This window comes from Thunnus thynnus, chromosome 9 (genome assembly GCF_963924715.1).
Source record: "Thunnus thynnus chromosome 9, fThuThy2.1, whole genome shotgun sequence".
NCBI classification, from domain to species: Eukaryota; Metazoa; Chordata; class Actinopteri; order Scombriformes; family Scombridae; genus Thunnus; species Thunnus thynnus.
In genome coordinates, this window is record NC_089525.1 from 9,107,137 (window position 1) to 9,127,449 (window position 20,313).

The 20,313-nt window shown below is 40.2% G+C and overlaps 1 protein-coding gene across 1 annotated transcript; it reads left to right on the top strand.

The window, feature by feature from the left end:
- Nucleotides 1-329: 329 nt before the first annotated feature.
- Nucleotides 330-2,848, top strand: her11 (hairy-related 11). The gene is made up of 4 exons (XM_067598346.1): nt 330-1,070; nt 1,632-1,727; nt 1,841-1,934; nt 2,072-2,848. Exons 1-4 carry the CDS (start codon nt 1,017-1,019, stop codon nt 2,752-2,754), a joined length of 927 nt encoding a protein of 308 aa, XP_067454447.1. The 5' UTR covers nt 330-1,016; the 3' UTR covers nt 2,755-2,848.
- Nucleotides 2,849-20,313: the final 17,465 nt, after the last annotated feature.

Consider the following 20,313-nt stretch of genomic DNA (forward strand, 5'->3'; position numbering starts at 1 on the left):
CAAAAAGAGTCAAAATCAGTTGCAGGTTTGGGGACGTGTGCAGTGAAGTCAACAACTGGTTTGATTTTTGTTTTTTTAAAGAGCTTGTGTGTGAAGTGTAAACATCAGGTACGAAGCTGACCCGAGGCAGCACACTTGACACTCAGGTGTAATAATCATCCTCACACTTCATCACATCAGCAGCCAAACGTGACCTGCTCCCTTTGGCCCTCAGTTTCCATATGATGCTTTTAGCTACTTTGTGGTTTCACACTAAAAAAATATTTATTAGTTCATGAATGTAGTTTTCACCCATATGTATACATCAAAACGTATAGATAAATAGGAGAATCTTCTTCATTTGGACCAACACTCTGTGTGTTCTCATTTGGTCTTTTTCATCACTTAATGCAAAGTGCTGATGTCTCACACATCATAAAAAACCATGGCTGCTCACTTTCTCACTTCATTTCTGTTCCCACGGGAAAGAAATAGTTTCCCATAGTCTCACTTCACGGCTGCATTTTGTGGGAAGCGTTGAACATTCACAATTAGCGTAAAATTAAATTAGTGATAATTGGTGTGTGAATTAACAGTGACTGATTACACCGTGTTTATTATTTACTTCATATATGCTTTATATATAATATGCAAATATAAGAAAGTCAAGCAACCTTGATTTTGTTTGAAAGATGTTATAAGTGTTATATATGCATCAACCATCGACAAGTTATAAAAAAAACTTTCTTGCACTTTCTGACCCAAAGCTCCAGAGATAATCCTACTTGATGAAGGTTTTTTTTTATTTTGCCTTAAATTTTCGGTTTCACATAATAAAGAGACATTTAAATGACCTGATTTGAACATTAGTTTCGTTTTTTTGTTTAAGTCCCACAATAAAACCATTTTCGGTTAAGTGTCGTCACTCACACCTGTCAGCCAATCAGAGTCAGCACGAGGTCTTCTTAAAAGCGCCAGCAGGCCGTCAGGAGGCTTCTTCATTGCTGCAGCTCTCAGTCAGGACCAAACACTACATCATGACCAGGAAAATACAAAATCCAGTTGTGGATGATACCAAGAGCAGAAAAAGGGTGAGAACTTGATTTATTTGGTACCACTTTATAATATGAACATTTAAAAGTTTATGTAATAATGCTTTATTTAAAGTTCAAATGATTTACTGATGCTTTATAGATCAGTTACAATCTAATAAGAACAGTTCTTTGCTTTCCGGTTTGTGAAAAATTCCACTTTTCAAGGTGCTTTGTGTTTTTAGCTCTTTATTTGATCAGGAAGTTTCCTCCAAAAGACAGTTTGACCTCTGAGCTTCCTGAAAAGAGTTGAAGAGCATCTGGACCAAAATCCATTAAACTTTTTAACTTTTGTAACTGCAGACATGATAACCAACAAGATTTTCTTACATGGCAACTCAGAACTTCTCAATACACTGTAACTGATCAACAAACCATGCATGAAAGCATCTCTTACAACGTATAGAAGAAAGACTTAGAGCTGGAAAAACACATATATTGTATATTTGTTACTGATCAGAGAAGTTAATGAAACTAACTCTATGTGATAAGTAGATGAGACACCTTGATGAGTGACCACAGCTTTATCATGCTCATACAACACTGTTTATCTCTTTCTAGATTCTGAAACCAGCTGTGGAAAAGAAGAGAAGAGATCGAATAAATAAAAGTCTTGCGGAACTGAGAACTATGTTGTTGAATTATACAGCGGATCCAGTGAGTCATACAAAAAAAAAATCACATCTAGCCACTACATGTATTTGCAGAAACCATAATCTTACAGTAATGACATGTATTTTTCCCCATATTTCAACGTTGATCATCAACAGCGGCTGCAGAATCCTAAACTAGAGAAAGCAGAGATTCTGGACTTGGTTGTGGAGTATCTTCAGAAGTGGACAGATGGGAAGAACTTGAGCAATGGTTAGTCAAACAAAATAGCTAATTATCTTGTAAAAATGTGTAATAATGTTTAGAAAAATTCCACTTCTGCAGCAACAAATCAGCAAAGTATCATGTGTTTTTTATCCCTCACCCTTGTGTCTTTTCACTTATTGCAGATGCAACTTATGGTCAGATGAAGACTCCTGTGGTGAGCCTTCATCACTCAGAGTCCAGGGCTCCTTCTCACCTCACCATTGAGAGTGCAGGTTTTCAGCAGTGTGTGGCTCAACTGGCCAGCTACATGCACAAGATAACCCCGGCACAGAGGACGAACCTGATTGAGAGACTGAAAGATCACACAGAGAACCAACAGCCGAACATCACAAGCCCAGGACAGGACTCTTCATCCTCTGTTACACAATCAAGCCAGAGAATGACTGAAATGCCGGATGCAGCATCAGCAGTTGTCATCCACACATCTGAAAGTAAAGTAAAGTCCCGCAGGTCACTGTTCCTGTCCCACTCCCCGCCTCAGCCTCAGTCTTGCTCCACACCATGCCACGACACCCTCTCCCCTCCCACCTCTCCCTGGTTCTCCCCCTCTTTCTCCACATATGCCGCCTCTCCTCCTTTCCCATCATTTGCCTGTCACTTCTCCTTCCCCCCCTGCCTGTCACCTCCGTCTTCCAACACCTCTTTCTCCACACTTCCACAGACCCTACACACCCTGCCCGCTCCTGTTGTTTTCTCGCCCACAGTCGCCCACTTCCCCCCACTCACCACACTGAGATCCCCCCCACACCCTGCACAGAGGGAGGGGTCATCAGTTCCTTCACTCATGTGGAGACCTTGGTTTTGAAGATGAAGCAGAGACTGACAATCCAAGAAGTGTAGTGCCCTCCAGTGGGAACTAACTGTAACGACAGGGTAAAAGGATGGATCCCTTTCCATGCCTGCAGTGTATAGTGTATATAATATTAATATTGTCTATATTTTGTATTTCACTTGTAAATAAAACTGAACTTGATAAAGTATAAGTATCACTCATCATTAAAGGTTTTATATTAACCTGCAAGAGCATTATGATATTTACTCTTTCATAAAAAGAAATAAATTACTACATTTCAAGAATAGCAGAATTAAATGAAATAAGAAAATGTTTAATTGAGGCTATAAGCTGTAACATTATGACCTTTTTTCACTGCAGATATTGTGACTCTTCATAGCAGAACACACACAAGTGGAACTAATAACATGCAGCCATTGTTAATGTTATTGATTACATCTGTGACTTTCCAGCTATGACATGTCAAAAAGGCCTACAGTAAGATTTACTCAAGATTTGAATTCCCAAGACTTACAGGAGGACAGTTAGAGAGACAACCTGTCTTTCATTTTTGGATTATGGAGATGTAATTTATATCAAAAAACAACTTTGATGAATCTCTCAGGAGTCTCTTTGGAGATAAGAAAAGCTGGAATGTGATATCTCTTGTCTTAAAAAGTCATAGCTGGTGTTCAGGCATGAACACATTAACTTGTTGTTGTTGAGCTGTAATTTTTACTGTAACTGCTCTCAGTGCTTAGCTACTGGGGCTCCAGGTAAGATTGTTTTTGCAGCACTTCTTCACGATATTAGAGTACTGAGAAAAACATTAGAACCACGCTGATCACAGAACAGCACAGAGTGGATGGGAACATTTGGAAATGTAAGTAGTAAGTAGTGTTTGTTTAAAAGCAAAGGAACCTCTGATGGTTTCTTACCTCAAGCATTCTTTCCTAACCCAGCAGAAAGATAAGGCCGTTTATCAACCTGTTCTCCAGATTCTTCTGTGGTAATGTATGCATATAATGTGCAGAAGATTGTCAAAATTAACTACACAGCACAACTCTTCTCCATACTTCCTTCACCTTATGTTTTGGGCTATCTTGTGTCTATCTTGGTGTCCAGTTCCAGTTTACATCAATCAGCCATGTGACTTATAGATCACCACAGATACTATGTGTGCAAAACAACATAGAATTTGTTGCTTTGTATTTCAAAATGTAGATTCAACCTTTTTACCTACTGATGGGTTTAGGTGAAATATTCTATTTGGTAAAGAATATTTAGAAAAGTTGGTTGTAATAATGTAGGTTTTGTATTTATGGTCATTTCTCTAGTAAATGTATGGATCCACCAGGAGTAAATATTGATAGATTGAACTATTTTAAAAAGATGATGTTGTTTTGTGTGCTCTGTATATGGTGATGATTTATTTGTGACATGACTAATCCGTCGTCAAAGTTAGAAACTGAGCGTGCAGAAAACCTCAGCAGTGCTGCTGCAGACTTTATATGTAAACATTTAGTCCCATATCAGAAGATTACGATGTGTTTTGGACACAGTACTGTGTAGAAGATTCACACTTGAAGTACCATGTTGGCTGTGTTTTCCTTGTTTAATGATGGTAAGAAATTCAACTTCAATCCTGCATAAGATATGCAATATATCAGCATGAACATAAAGTTTCCATTTTGCAGGACTGACTTGGTGATAATATTAAAGAGACCACTTAAAAAACTTGTGGTAATTTCAAATGCCCAAAACTTTAACATCTGTGCAAACAATAGCATTCCTGAAGAGAAGAAATAAAGTTTAAACAACTAATTAACCAACAAAGTAAAGGTACAAGGTTGAACTTGAATGTCCCAGTAAGTCATGGCAGTGAGCCAGCATTCATTTTATTATTTACACCTGTACTTTTCCTTCCACTGAGCAGATCTCTCACAGTGTATCCATAGAGAGGCATGGTATTTTCAAAGCAGGGGGGTCTGAGTTAAATAGATGATGAATGAAAGAAGAGTCTCACTAATCCAACATGTACATAACATTCACAGGAAGCCCTTTGCAATCAAAGAACTTCCTGTTCATCTCTAAGCCTGCTTGTTTCCTCTGACCAGGAGCCTAACTGGGAGCATGTCACGCTCTCCAGGGCCCACAGAGCCCCTGAAGATTGTTCAGATTGAGAAAAAAAAGATTTTTATCAGTCCATTAGCATCTTAATGGAGAATGTCCTTTGCAACATTTCAACTGGAAATACATTTATACAGCACCTTGTCCTCTTCTTCATGTTAACACATCACCTGGTCACCCAGTGATAAACTTAAACTAAATGTGAGAAAGAAAAGAGAGAAAAGAAGTGAGAAGCACCCAAAGGTTGAGAGGTTTTGAGGCTGTTTGACTTATGATCAACAGAGGGCAGCACTGACACAGTGTAGTTGAGGAGCAGAGTAGGTGATCTCTATCCCTCCCTGACCTCTCAAAACAGGGATAATAAAAGGGGCTGTCATTTCGGCTAAATAGAGGATGTCATTGAGCTAATCCATCAGTGATAAGCCCAAGATGCATGAGTCTTCACATCATCATTCTTCTCTCTGTCTGTCTCTCAGCCTTGCATAAATGTTCAACCCACTTTTTATCTGATGATCAAATCTCTATTACAAGCTCTGAATATTTTCAGCAGGGAGGCACCGAAGGATTTGGCTTGAGAAAACAGAATTTATCACATGATAGAACATGTCTTTGGATAATGGTTATTTTTTCCCCCTCTTTGCTCCCCTTTGCGCTGAAGAAGTCTGTGCGAGTACCATTAGGCCTACTTATGAGGCGACCATTGTTCTTTGTCAGAGAAATGAGAGGGCAGGCACGTCATTTGGAGCTTGATTCTCCACACAGTCTCTCTTGGATGTTTTGATCACTCTATGAAAGCAGAGTAGGTCCCTTACGCTGGGGAGAAAGATCACCTCTTGGAGTGACCTGACAATTGTTGAAAACTCCCTGGCATTTTCTCAGGACACACTGATTACAGCTGATCCTGTTACTCTCTTTAATCACCGTTTTGTTTGCCGTGAACGCGTCCATGCATTCCTGATTTGGGGAAAACTGGAGATGTTGTGCTGCAGAGATGTCACGGGTCTGTCATGGCCTGCTGAGGATCTGTGAATTCCTTCGTGTTGGTGCATTTCAAAATCCAAATGCTGAGAGGGGACTGATGTCAAACACTTTCATCACGCATGTGCACACTTGTGCACTTTGAATGTATAGGCTACACACTAAACAGCAAGAGTGCACACTGTGCTTTGCTGGTATGTAGCTCAGCAGATACACAGGACAGATATACATCATGACTGTCCCTGACAGAGACATCCACACCCTGTAAACAAAAAATCTACTGCTACACATGCCAGATCTGGATGTCATGTCTAATTTTTGGTTCAAACTAATGTAAATAACACATTTACACTGATTCAGTGGCTTTTACTATGTCAACAATGACAGATCCACTTAAATAATACAAACTTCCTTGTGAGGTTTACCAAGCCTGCGTTTAATTGCACTGACATTTCCAATTTCTCTTCCTCATTCCACAGGTCTTAACCAGTTTGTATTAAATTCCAACACCAGAGGATTATCTTACAGAGAGGGCAGAACTCACTTTTGTTGCCAACGTTTAAATAAAAGACATGAGTGTACCATTCCAAGAACATTTCAGGCCAATTTAGACACTTTAGGCCTACCTGTAAGAGTAGCTGCTCAGGCTAGATTACAATTCAGGGAAACCTTGTCAGCGTTACTCGTTTATATCTTATAATGTGTTAAATGTGACTAATCATATGATAAATGGCTCAATAGAGTAACTATGATTTTCCAAAACTTGAAACAATAAAAAGAACATTTAACTGTTTAATATGGTGTCTATTTGTGTAGGAGTGACTGTGCATTCTTTTGGAGTTGAGTCAATTTGTTTAACTAAGCTTATTTTAGAAAGACAGTCCATGGACACACTGCTCTTTATCAGTTAGATTTGCAGACGGCTACAGACTCAGTCAGCATCCCTGCACAGAGGAGGAGAAGGACTCCTCACTCAGATCGCATGTCAATACTCAAGAATGTAGATCTGTCACTACCCACAACTAAATATCATTTTTCCTCCCTTTCATTTCTCTCTCTGTGTCCCCCTCTTTGCAAGGTTCTTTGAAGTAAATAGTGAAAGGATCCCAGACTGTAGCAAATTACCTGAGGACTGAAACATTTTTGACATAAGTCCTGAGAGACGGGGCGAGCCACTTTTCCTGGCGGCCCCTTTGGCGTTTTTAATCTGGGGCTGAGGGAGACAGCGGCGCTGACAGAATGATGGGACAGCTGGACATGCTTCCAGGCCAGCAGCAACGGGCAAAAGAAAAGCCAAGAGAAGGGCCACTGCAGACATCTCAGCACGGAGCCAACAACTCTGGACAGCAGAGCGAAGTAGCAGGGAGTATGACAAGTGTCCACAGGAGACGTCCACTCCCTCCATATCGACTTCATGGATCTCCAGTCACAGAATTTAGAATAAAAGAACAGATTTGTTTTGAGTATGTTTTATGACACTGGTTTATTTCTTTGTTTAAATTTAAAATCTGATGTGAAATGAAACATATGACTTCAAACTCAAAAAAGGTTAAGAGTCCATAGCCATGTTAGCGGCTCTGTGAGGAACAGCAATGCTTTGAGCTGAATGCTAATGTCAGCATGCTAATAATGACTATATTAAAGCTGGGGTAGGCAGTTTTCTTGAAAACACAAAACAAACAAACAAAAAACAAAACAAAACAAAAAAAACGCCAGTATTTGAAAATACAGCCCTCCTCCTGCAGCTCTCCCCCCTCTGCTCTCTGTCCTAAGCCCCTCCCACCAGACAAGCACGGACATATGCACATGCTTCATACGTGCACGCAACACAACAGTGTTTACTACTGCGCTCACACACACACACAACTTCCTCTCAAGGCACAACAACCTTTAGTAAACAGTATACACTAAACAGGACCACCTCTCACCTGTTTGACGTCGTACGTTACATAATGAGTGTCCCATCTCCCTTCTAGAATTCAAGTGATTTTGCATCTCTTTCTCCAAAACTTCCTCATTCACCAGTCCATTAGAGAGCTGGACCCAGACCTGCACCTCTGAACCGAGTCCCAAAGTGGCGAAAAGCAACAGGGCGCAGAGATGGTCAGTATCTGACCTGAAGCTGCAGTGATGCATAAAAATCTATCACTGCTTTTCACTTCTGGGAGCAATACGCAATGAGTGCACAGGTAGAGTGTGTGCTGGTAGGCAAGTAGGTAGGTTGACAGGCAGATCGGCCATCCAATCATTACATGCAGGCTGAATGAAATGATTGGACGGGCTTGTTACAGGCCTGAGACAGCCACAGATACCGGATTTTTTCTTTTTATTGTCAAAGCATTTGATTTATTGATTGCTGTCAGGATATAAAGAGAATTTCAATAAATATAGCAAAAAATGCTCCTAAAATAAATTTCCTACCCTAGCTTTAACATGCTGTTGTTTAGCTGGTAATATTAGCCATGTTCACCATCTTAATCTAGTGTGTTAGCATAACATGGCTCCTGATCTGGATGGGATTGAAGGAGTGGTGATGGTCAACACCTTGCTAGGTTGGCAATTTGATCTACTGGGGAGACGTCAAGACCAATAATATCGAGATGATGAACATGGACGTGACAGGTAGAGAGGTGCTGGTTGAGGACACCTCACATCTTTTGGCTTCATGCTGCTGGGTGACTGTATCTAATCAGCATAGCATTTGCTAATTAGCAACTACACATAAAGTACAGTTGAGGCTGGTGGGAATTTCATTTGTTTTGCAGGAATTTGGTCATAAACAAATGTATAGGATAAAGTGAAATTTTGACCTGCTGGTGGAGCTAGATGAAAAGTCAAGGGATCACCAAAGTCAGAGGAATTCTTCCTTTTGGGATCATGAGTGTCTGTACGAAATTTCACAGCAATCCAACCAAAAGTTGAAGAGATATTTCGTCTGGACGAAAGTGGTTGACCAACACATATAGCCATCCCTAGCTTACTTGGCTAGAGAAAAGGAAATGAGAGGTAAAGTAAATTCAGCTCTTTGGTGGACAAAGACAATGGAGCGTCCCAGGATCTCTCCGGGAGCTTCATTGTCACGGCAAACATGCTTAAAGTAGACAGGAAGTAACTTGATCCGAACAGGAGGGAATCAAATCAGACATCGCTAGCTTGTTTTTCAGGGCAGGACAATTATATTTGACATAAGGCGCTTTTCACTCATGCATCAGTGCTCTCCACTTTCAGGGGCTGCTATCACATTGGTCCAGTGGTTTGCCTTTCTTCCTCCCAATTTTACGAAGTCATTTTGCTGGAGATGACAAACAATGGCTGCCTTTTCAGAGATCCTATAACCTTTTCTTCCTGAGGGACTGCGCTGCAATCAAGTATGCAAGAGAGGATTGTCATTCGTTTTGCTTTTGCTATCCAAATTGTAATCTTTCCTGCACTGCTTAGATGTATCTTTGGATTCAAAGTGCAATTGTGAGCAAGATCTGATCTGAATTTGTCTCTTTATTGGCCTCATCACATTTCTGCATTTATCACATTTATCCATAGATTTCTACAGGCAATCCTTCTTCATGGCTCTCCTGCCCGTCTTTGAGTGTTTTCCTGTTTTGTGTTTAGGCTCTGGAGCTGTCTACTTTGTGTCTGGGAACATGCATCCTCCTCAGCCTTTGTGACCCGGTCTTCCCTCCCCCATGGGTGGGCTGTGACCCTGCTAGCCTGCAGCCACCGCAGGTTACAAACTCTCACCCTGGAACGCTTGTAATCCTGGGGATGTACTTCAGTACACTTTGTGCTCTTTGCCCCGGTCTAAAATTCAGTAAGAACCTAATGGGGCACAGGTCAGCGGACTAAACAGAAGCTGCCGATAAAAATAGCAAGTGAATCATAGGTCGTCTAAAAATACTAGCTCCTGTCCGTTCTCATTTAGAGAATACTTTGTTTTGCGGGCAACCTTTTGGGAACTTTTGACATTTTGTCCTGATGTCACCAGAAACAAGAGTAAGAGGCCGTTTTGTTTGCAGAAAAGGGGGCTTGATGATGTAGATGTCTTTTCCCTTGTATGTAACCTCATACTGCTGAGAAAATGTCAGAGTGCAGGAGAAAAGAGTGTGTGGACATCAGATTCTTTGGGCCCTTAAGGGGCCCCATGCACTGACAAATAGAGCAGTCTGTCCTTATCTCTGCCATGTAAAAATTCCACCGCTGCTGATGCTGCTTAGGACTGCAGCGTCTGAAGTTTCTGAATAATGCAGAGTACGCTTAGTCTAAAATTAGTCTCATTTGCAAATTTGCTTCATTTACAGCAGTTGTACTATATTTAAGAGTGGAGAGAGAGTGCGATAAAGGATGACAGCTTCTTCGGTGCACAATGTTCCAAATATACCACTCCGGGATAAATCTAAAAGCAGAAACTAACTCCTTTAGGACAGAGTCTACACTAGGAATGAAGAAATGACAAATCCAATCAAGCCAGCATTCAAACTATTTATAGACTTCTCACTTAGGCATTACTAGTGTGGAAAAAATGCTTTTTTATTGCAGTAATGTCACAAGTTGACACCTGGCAGCACTGTTGCAGGTGAGCAGAGTGCGCTGTGTCTTGGGGAGCTGGGGTTTCCCGTTGCAAACACCTCCATGCAGGAACAAGCACTGAACAAGAGCTACGGTAAAAAAGGAAATTACATACCTTCACTGCCAAATACCTGCTAGTGTGGTGACATTAGCATTGAACTGAAAGCACTGCTTTGCTTGAGTACAGCCTCATAGAGCTGCTAGCATGGCTGTAGACTAGTCTTATCATCTTTCATTACCACGTCACAGAAAATTAGTGCAGCAGATGTGGATTTTAGATTTATTCAGAGGTCGACAGAGTAGGATTTGCCTTCTGGCTCCTTGTGTTTGACACCACTCTCAAGGCAGGCTGGAGCTCCTGCTCATGTTAACATTTCCCTCCCGACTCTGTGATATACATCTACTGACGTATGGGAACATCATCACAGCACATGCTGAAGGGTGCAGGCCCAGAGAGACGACAAGATGTGCTGCGTGGGAATCAGTACTTTCTAAGATGAAAGCACCAGCTCAGTTTGTTCCACGTCACAGTCAGAGATACACTGACACTGATAAGTCAACCACAGAGGTATTACTTGTCTCTCATAATGTTTATTTTTGCTGGTGCATTGTACTGACGTGTTGTGTGCTTTTTTTTTTTTTTTATTGCAGAAATACACGCCAAAATCTATGCAACAGTCCATGAATGTTTCCTCTCGCCTCCATCCTGACATGCACCCTCTTAAAGCTCTAGGGACATTTAAGAGATGAGCCCACTATCTCCTCCTGAGAAGTGTTGCGTGAGACGGCGTGTGTGTAGTTTATCAGAAGTTTTTGTCTCTCTCTTTTTATCCAGCTCCATATTTGTAAGTTCTTCATAAAACACAGATGCCTCCTCTTGAATGAGACTAGACTTATCTGTCATTTAGGCCCGCTCTCCTTTTTCCACTGTGGTCCAAATGCGTGGACCACCAACCTCTCATCTCCCCCGAGGAGTAAAGACAGGGAGATATGATGAAACAGATGAAATTCTGCTCAAAGCTACGGGACGTGGTGGTACTTTGTCTGGCCCATCTAGATCACTCTGATAGGGTGTCACGATAAGTAACATGAAAGTACCCTGTCATCAGCTTTTTTCTTCTCTCCTTTTCTGTCCCACAACATCACAGCAGAGTGAATAGACAATACTTTTTTTATGTTACTGCTTTCAGAAGCAAAATAAAACAGATGTTGGCTTCACAAAGACTGCTCAGCTGTCTGCTCCAATAATTATCTACCTCATTGGCTCGTCTGTTGTTGTATCCATCATAAATGTATGTGTGCATATTCTCCATTACATGGTCTCTGGGCAGCTTAAAGCTTGAGGCTATTGGTAATGTTTTATTATTGATCTGATGCTCTGTCAGATTACTGGAGGCCCTGAGTTCCAGTGTGTGTCCTGTAATTTGTGAGCTGCAGTGAGGTCCTGGGCCACAGTGCCAACACATCAGCCAGCAGATTTACAATCTCCATCTCCGCCCTTAAAACAGCATTTCTTCAAAGTTGGCTAATCTTACTTTATCTGTTGAAAACAGCGACGGGCTCCCTATGAGACTGAGGGGCCCCTTTCATGTTATTTTTTAAAACATGGATAGTGCTATTTCAGCTGTAATATCTATCAGTGGTCTCTTTCAATAAATCAATCTTTTCTTTTCAGGCAGTGTAAGTCTTTAAATGTTGGACTTTTGAGAAACCATGTCCCTGAAACTCTGTATGATGCACAGATGATGCTATCAACATAGTCCAGAGTACTGAGGCATATTTGGAAAGATACATTGCTGCTGAATTGCTGAAGTCACTAAAACATTTACTAAGTGTTATACTTAAAGCTGCTATGATACATTTTTTTATATAAATGATGGATCAAATGACTTTATGTAATGTGAAAAGCTTGTAGAGATGAACCCACAGAGAATTATCACATCTGACGACTATTTTTGAGATCATTATTTTGGTTTTTGGGCCTGCAACTTTTCTGTTTTGGTTCACTCTCACCGCTCTCATCAACCAACCTCATTCCCAGCAGCAGCAGGAAGCTGCCCTCAGCCAAAAAGCTCCAACAGGCAGTACACTACCCGCCCAGCACCAAACAGCAGACAAAGTTAACATCTAGCTGCTGAATATAGAGTTCAGCAGCTAAAGAGTCAGATATATCCTTCAGTTAGTAGAGAGCAAAACAGAGGAAGAAAGGAGAGTGAATATCGCATATTTGGCAGGCAGCCATAAATATGACTCACGGTGAATGAATGCTAATGTTGCTCCGTGCCTGCTGGATGGGTAAATAAGACACTGTTTGCTGAGGCCAAAACATTAGTTAATGCAAGTTTAAGTACAATTTTGTGGTTCTGGTGCTGCTGAGTATTTCCATTTTGTGCAACTTTATACTTATAATCTATTCCAGTTCAGAGGAAGCATTGTACTATTTACTCCACTGCATGAGTGTGAAGTTGTTGTTTTTTGGATTAAAATTTGATGCATCGTCATAGATTAAATTACCCAACAGTAGAGTAGTATATGATAATAGTTCAAATAATCTGCAGATACAACACAAAAATTCTACTTTAAGGATCATAATAGTCCAATAATATAATAATATAACACTAAGAAAGGGGCCTTTCTGCATAATGAATACTTTACTGTGAATATTTTAGTACATTTTGCCTGAATAAATGAGTTGAGAACTGCACTGCATGGTACAATTAAGCAATTAACATCCAGTCATGCTCTGTGTACATGTATAACAATGCTGAGCAGGCACAGTTGATTCTGATTTTTTATCAAGATGGCAAGAGGAAAACATCTAAGTGACTTTGAAAGAGGGTTCATTGTTGGGGCACCAATGGCAGCAGCTTCAGTCACAAAGACTGCTCAACTGGCTGGTGTTTCAATAGGAACAGTGACTAAAGTGACATCTGCATTTAGATCTATGGGAAAGACTTCAGTAAACAGGGTCAATAAGAAATTGCGCACATTTGATGACTGTGACACTCAGTGTGAGGAAAGACAGAAGAGCAACTCTTCCTCAGGTGACTGAGAATGTCAATGCAGGACATGATCAGACTGTGTCAGCAAGAGCAGTCTGTCGACAATTACATAGAGAGAGATATTATAGTAGGGTTGCGGTGCATAAACCCCTCATTACAAAGATGAATGCACATTTGAGAGTTCAGTGGTGCAAAAACCAAAGGCCCTGGTCTACAGAGATGTGGAAAAAAGTGATATGGTCATACGATACGACTCATCCTTCACCATATTCTTGACAAATGGGCATGTGTGGCGTTCACCAAGAGAACGGTACAGGTCTGAATGCTTGACCCCTACAGTGAGGGGATCTGGTGGCTCTGTTATGCTTTGGGGGACATTTTGCTGGCATGGTTTGGGTCCACTTGTCCCCTTAAGGGGAAGGGTCACTGCAAATCTACAAAGTTGTTCTGAGTGATCACCTTTATACTATGATGAAACATTTCTATCCTGATGGGAGCGCTCTCTTCCAGGATGACAATTCCCCAATTCACAGGACACGAGGGGTCACTGAATGGTTTGATGAGTATGAAAATGATGTGAATGATATGCTATGACCTTCACAGTCACCAGATCTCAACCCAACTGAACACCTATGGGAGATTTTGGACTGACATGTTAGACAGCGTTCTCCACCACCATCATCAAAACACCAAATGTTCCTCCTTCCAGTAGAGTTCAGACACTGTAGAATCTAAACTTTACTAAGACACTTTATGTTGGTTTTTCCTTTAATTTATCACCTGTCTATCTGTTCTATCTATCTATTCTGCATGGCTAGATACCAGGGAGGTGAGTGAAAATATGCTTTTGGTAATTTGGTTTCAACTAACCCTTTAACATGGTTTTGTTCAGGTGAACCCACTGTGACGAATAAAGGAACACAATAATATGGGAGCTACCGCTCGCTGCCTGCAGGAACTTGGCACAAATGTTTCCCTTTGGCTGCACCTTCACTATCACTATAACCAGCCTCTGTTTCACGCATTTCTTTTAAAAGTCACTATGAAGACAAAACAAGAACTCTATTATCTAGCGCTGTGCGCCTGTATTTTAATATACATGTTTTTTACTTAATATTCCAGTTCACAGATTGACAGCTTGCTTGTTGACACAGCACAAGTCTGCCGCTCTGCAGACATTTAAACGTGTCCCTATCAATGCTGTTATGATTACACGCTGCATCTTTCTGGGTCAGACCAAAGGAATGAGGCTGTCCCTGTGAAAATAAACATTAACTGCGAGATGTATTACACCCAATTGTAAAACATCCACCAATGACAACATAAACCCTCACCTATCTACCTTCAGGGCTCGGGATTGTAACTACAATTGTGATTGGTCACCACATGTGAGGCATGTTGGTGAAACGGCATGCCTTTCTCCTCCCAGAAAACTGTCTTTGTTTGCCTCTGACAGGGGGAATGTGTGGCTAAGCATCTAGGTGGCACTTTGAGCGGTTGAAATGAGTCCCCTGTATTTTCCTAATGTGCACAGAGAAGCACTTTGATCCTCCCGAGCAGGCGGGTGTCAACTATCTGAGAAGAAGGGCTGCGGCTTGTTCTGGCTCATTTCTCTTAAAAGTAGCTTCAATAAATTTGATTTAAACTTTATCTGCACTTGTAAATTGATCATATTCCTTTTTTTCCGGCCACATACTATGGGACATTTTATGTTTGAACCCTCCTTTAGAAATATGAGGATGTTTTTTTTTGCAACAGCTGTTTTTGGTTTCATAACATTGAAGTTTGACCTGCCTAGTTGGCAACAGCTTTCTGATCACTTCACTGATAAGTTTGAATCTAATAAAAACACACCTGGCTTAGTAAGAGCCACCAGACAGAATAATGTGGGCTGGAACAGCCTATTAAAGCAAGCACAGTAAACATTATTGTGGAGAAATAAATGGCTCTTTTGGAGTGTCATGGTTTTGAAGTCTAATTTCTGACCACTGAAGCAGACAATACTGACATCCTCTTGGTCAAGGTATGGGAAATGAACTTGGGAAGCATAGGTGAAACTCTAGAAAGCTTGAATATGAAACAGCTACTCTATTCTTGGGCAGATCTGTATGATGATTAGTTACTGGGACGTGGAAAGGTATGCATGCCTTATGAGCAAGAAGAAGAGGAGGAGGAGGAGGAGGAGGAGAAGGCTAAGGCATCATCAAAAACCCAAGTCTAACAGCTGTGTATCTATATTTTCTTGTTATACCAATTACTGGACCCTGAAAGCTTCTATTTCCTGGAAAACACTTAGAGAACAAATTCATTAAGTCCTTGTTTAGTAAATTTAAGAGATTTATCTGATATATAGACTTTCCAAAATTTCCTTTCTTTTCATGCACATTTTTATGCAATTCAAGAAAACTTATTACAGTCTTTACATCCAATTTTCATTCCAAATTGGACAAAATTAGATTTTAATTGTGTGTTTTGCACCTTCTCAAAGAAAAAAAAAGTCAATATGCTAATCTCATAAAATCCATAGTAACTACATTATATCTACATTATATAAATGCATTAACTACATCATAAGAACTACACTGCATGATTATATTACTTCATGAAATATCCTTTAATCCTCTAACGACAGGAGTGTAAGAGTGTCCAAAAGTTTTCTTTGAAGGGTGAATCTTCACTGTGGTTGCAGCTTATCACCTGCTGCAGCTTCTTACTCTGGTTTTTCATGTTGCCTTTGATACTGAGGGAAATGCAGGCCTCGGCAAAAATCTCCTGATTAACGTCTGAATCTGTGATAAGCTGGGAGAAATCAGCAGTCGTAAGAAGCATGCTGAGATGGATTTGAGTGGATACGGGTCTGAAAGTCCTCTGTAGATTCTGTGACTGAAATCAGAGCTTCTATGTGAAACATGTCTGGTTCTTGAGTTTTTAGGGTAATTTTCATAAGTCTACTTTTACCTTTTTTTTTTATCACTGGAATAATTAGCTTTTGCTCTGTTGCTCTTCATAAAGTTTCTCCCATTCCCTGATAAAGTTTTTTTTCTGGATTTTTTTCTTATCTGAATCAAAGCTCTAAGGATTGTACAGTGTTCAGACTGTAAAGCTCTATGAGACAAACTTGTAATTTATACCTTTTATTGTTCATTGTTCTTATATTATGTGTTATTTTAGAGTCTTAATGTTATTTTAATTCGTACAATACACACAGTTGAAAACATGAATACGTGAAGGCACCTCCTAAGGATTAGCTCACTGAAATGAAATACAATCAACAGTATTTAAATGTCATTAAAATCTGCAGGAACTGTTGGATTCATGCAGTTAACATGTACTCTCGAACTACAACGCTGGTTAGAACCATCCAGTAGTCTTGTGTGTTGTTATTTCAAGGTGGAGTCTGTGGGTTGGCTGTGTTAAACCACCCGGCTCGTTGACTCTGTAGTGGAGTGATGTGTCTTTCCTGGCCAGGGGATTTCCTTCTTCCAGAAGCACTCAAAGTTATTACTGTGGAGGAGGATCTGAGATCTGCTGCAACGCCTGTTTGAAGTTCCCCCACAACTTTTTGCTCTGCTAACCCTCCCAGAGATCACAGCCATAGCAGCAATGAGCTCACAAACAGAAAAGTCAATAACGTCTTCTTTTTTCTTTTTTATAAACATCCATCTTAATACATTCTGAAGTTACAATCGTCATGACAGTTGTGTAATCTGTTAAATCCACTTTTATCCACCTTTTATATTAAACACACATACACTATGTATAAGTGATGTAATTAGGGATTGAATGTAGCGTTTGGAGTGCAACAGATTACAGGTCAATTTATTCACATTGATTCCTCTGAAGTGGTTTTTCTCTGTTGGCTCAGGCTCTTTTCTGTTCCCCCAAACAACTGGGACTCAAGCGGCACTCTTGGATCACTTGTGCCTTGTAACTCGCCGGGACTTGTTCATGTTTAGCCCTGTGATTTATACAGTGTAACTTTGTAAGAGCTACAGATTAATGTACTGTATGGCAAAGCCCTGTTTAAACTTTATCTGGGCAGAAATCTTGTCAAAAGACACATGATGTTCACAATTGCTCGTCTGGAGAGGAAATGTTTTTCGTCTGTTTAATTTGAGGATTACTTGACAAGAATTGATCTAAGCCCTGTGCAAAAGGGATTTCACACCTTAAAGTGAGACTATTTAATTTTTAAAATAAACAATATCACACTCTTCCTACTACAAATGAAAGGTTGAATTCATGAGCAATAAAGTATAGCCTTGTCCAATTCAATACACTCAGGAGATTTGCTGCTACAGCCTTACTTGTATGACCAGTAGCTAATGTTAGCTAACTTTAGAAATACATTACTGTGTAACTGTCTCTTTTCTACTTGTGTTACTGTTACATTATGTTTTAGCATGTTAAGAAGAAGTAAACACATGTTAGCTCACCATGAGACGTGTATGTTGTTTCGCTGTTTGTGATCCATGAACATATTGTAAGAACTGGATAGGCTACCTGACTCCAAGATGGCACCCCTTTTGTGATGGAAGTCTGGTGAAAGTTGCTCACCCAGCGCATACCTTCATAAATATTTCTCTCATCTTGGCTTGCTGGTTTGATGTGCAGCCATTTGTGTGTCTGTCCTCTGCTTGGCTGATAGACTTTACATTTAAGTTACGTCTCATGCACAAAAATGGCTTTTCCAGATTCTGAAAATGTTAAAAAAATCATTCAATCATCATGGTTTGAAAATGTATAATACAAAGAGTAATAATGGACCTTGTTTGCAGACTGAAGTGTCCTTTTTTTAAACAGAAGTATCTTTTATAATGGTGGTCCATTGGGAAAATGCTTTTTGGGCCATGCTAGCAGCATAGCTCTACAGAGATGGCGATGTCAGTCTATCGGTCTGTTGGTCCGCAACTTTGGTCCAGACTCTAATATCTAAACAACTATTAGATGTAATTTAGCACATATATTCATGGATCTTTGCCTTTATAAACAAAATCTCATCACAACAAAATTTAATTTGACACAAACTATTTCAGCATATATGAGTTTAGCCTTTTCTTACACAAAGCTGCTCTGTAGCAGAAACACATTTACACATATTTTTCTTTGATATTGATCTCTATTTATCTTCTGCAGACACTACATCATTTGTTTGCGGCACAGAAACTATTAAAATGACTAATTTAAAAGCCGAATCAGTTTTGTATCTGTCTTTGATGTTCCCCGTGCACCAGAGCTGTGGGGAACACGGCTGCAGCCCGAAGCCTCTCTGCAGGATTAAGCAGTCAATCAAGCATTGGAAAAGTTTTGTTAAGTGTTTCTGTTATTACCTCAAATCAAGCAGTTGCTGTTTTGAGCAAGAGGATAACAAACAACATCCTTTTGAGCCTGTAAGAATGTTCTGTGGTTGCAGGCAGGGATAATTAGTGGTATTCTCCAGCTTTGGACGATGGCCAAAACCTGGCATTTCATCTGCCACTGTGAGCTAAATGTATGTTGGGCTCAAATGAGCTGAAATGGCCAATAGACGTGCAGGGTTTCACGGTAAATTCTTCTCGCGTATCGTTTTTCTCTTCCCTGTCTTTAAGTCGCTTGCTCTAAGCCCTCTTTTCTCTCTTTCTCCCATGTTTTGTTATTTTACCTGGAGGTGCAGGTGTGAAAGGGTGAGGCCGTGGAAAAACATTCGATTCCGAAAGCTTGTCATGAAGGAATCCATTGACTGACCTCTGCATCTTGGCACACAATGACAAATGGGTTTGCAATTTTCCGCCTGACTGAGGGGCAACAAAGCACATTTCCACTTTCACTGGTAGGCAGTGAGAGTACAGTCTTCCTCTATCATGTTCTTTAACCAGGCAGAGAGAATTACACACAGCTGGATTCTTTACTCTGGCATTTGCAGCTATCACTCTTACAGCCAGAAATTATACAAATAAAGTGATGTATCAAGACAACTATTCCAGACTTCACACAGGGAGGGGATCTCTTGATGAAGAGAGGAAGGCCTGTTTTTCACTTATCTAATTTTTGACATCATCCTGAAACAAGCTGTACACATCATTCACATCATCATCACCTTATGAAGTTGTTAAGACGAGCATGTTGGCAATCGCCTAATTACACATCAGGCAGACACAGAACAACATTTGAGTCATGTTTTTGGCCACCTGCATGGTGAATTTTAAGTCCTTTTAGCTCAGTTGCGGTCTCCTCCAACTCCTGAGGGAAGTTTCTGGCTCTTTAGCTTCTAAATCCTTCACTATAGTCACCAGCTAGTTGCTAACTTTGTCTTTCTGCCATTTGGTACTGAGCAGGTAGTGTACAAAGAGTTCACCAGAGCTTTTTTTGCTGAATGCAGCTGCCTCCTGCTGCTTCTGGAAACAACACTGATGAGAACAGCAAGAGTGAAGCAAAACAGTAAATTTGTGAGCCGTAAAACCAAAACAATAAACTGAAAGATGCTAAAACGCTCCAAAGACCAGGTGATAGCTCTCTGTGGGTTTGTCACCATTAGCAACCCCTTTCACATTAGACATAGTAAATTGATCCACTGTTAATATAAAAATATTGATTAGAGCAGCTTTAATTTAAAATATATGTCTTGCCATACATTTTCTTTATGTTTCATGGATTGTCATGATCTGAGAGTGCTGAGCTGTTGTTGTTGTTGATCTAGTGAAGATGTATTGTTTTATTTGTGCTGTTGCGTTGTTTTGTCTTTTGATTGGGAGTTTGTCTTGTATTCTACGTGTATGTGTACATGCACAAAAGAAAGAATATCTGCTGTGAATAAGTGAAAAGAAAATGAAAATTGAATGGATAAAGTAAAAATTAAATGGTAAGTAAAAGTAAAGTAAAGCAAGTAAAAGTTTGTGTATTTGTCCATAAAACCAAATAATTAATATGAAATCTAATATGT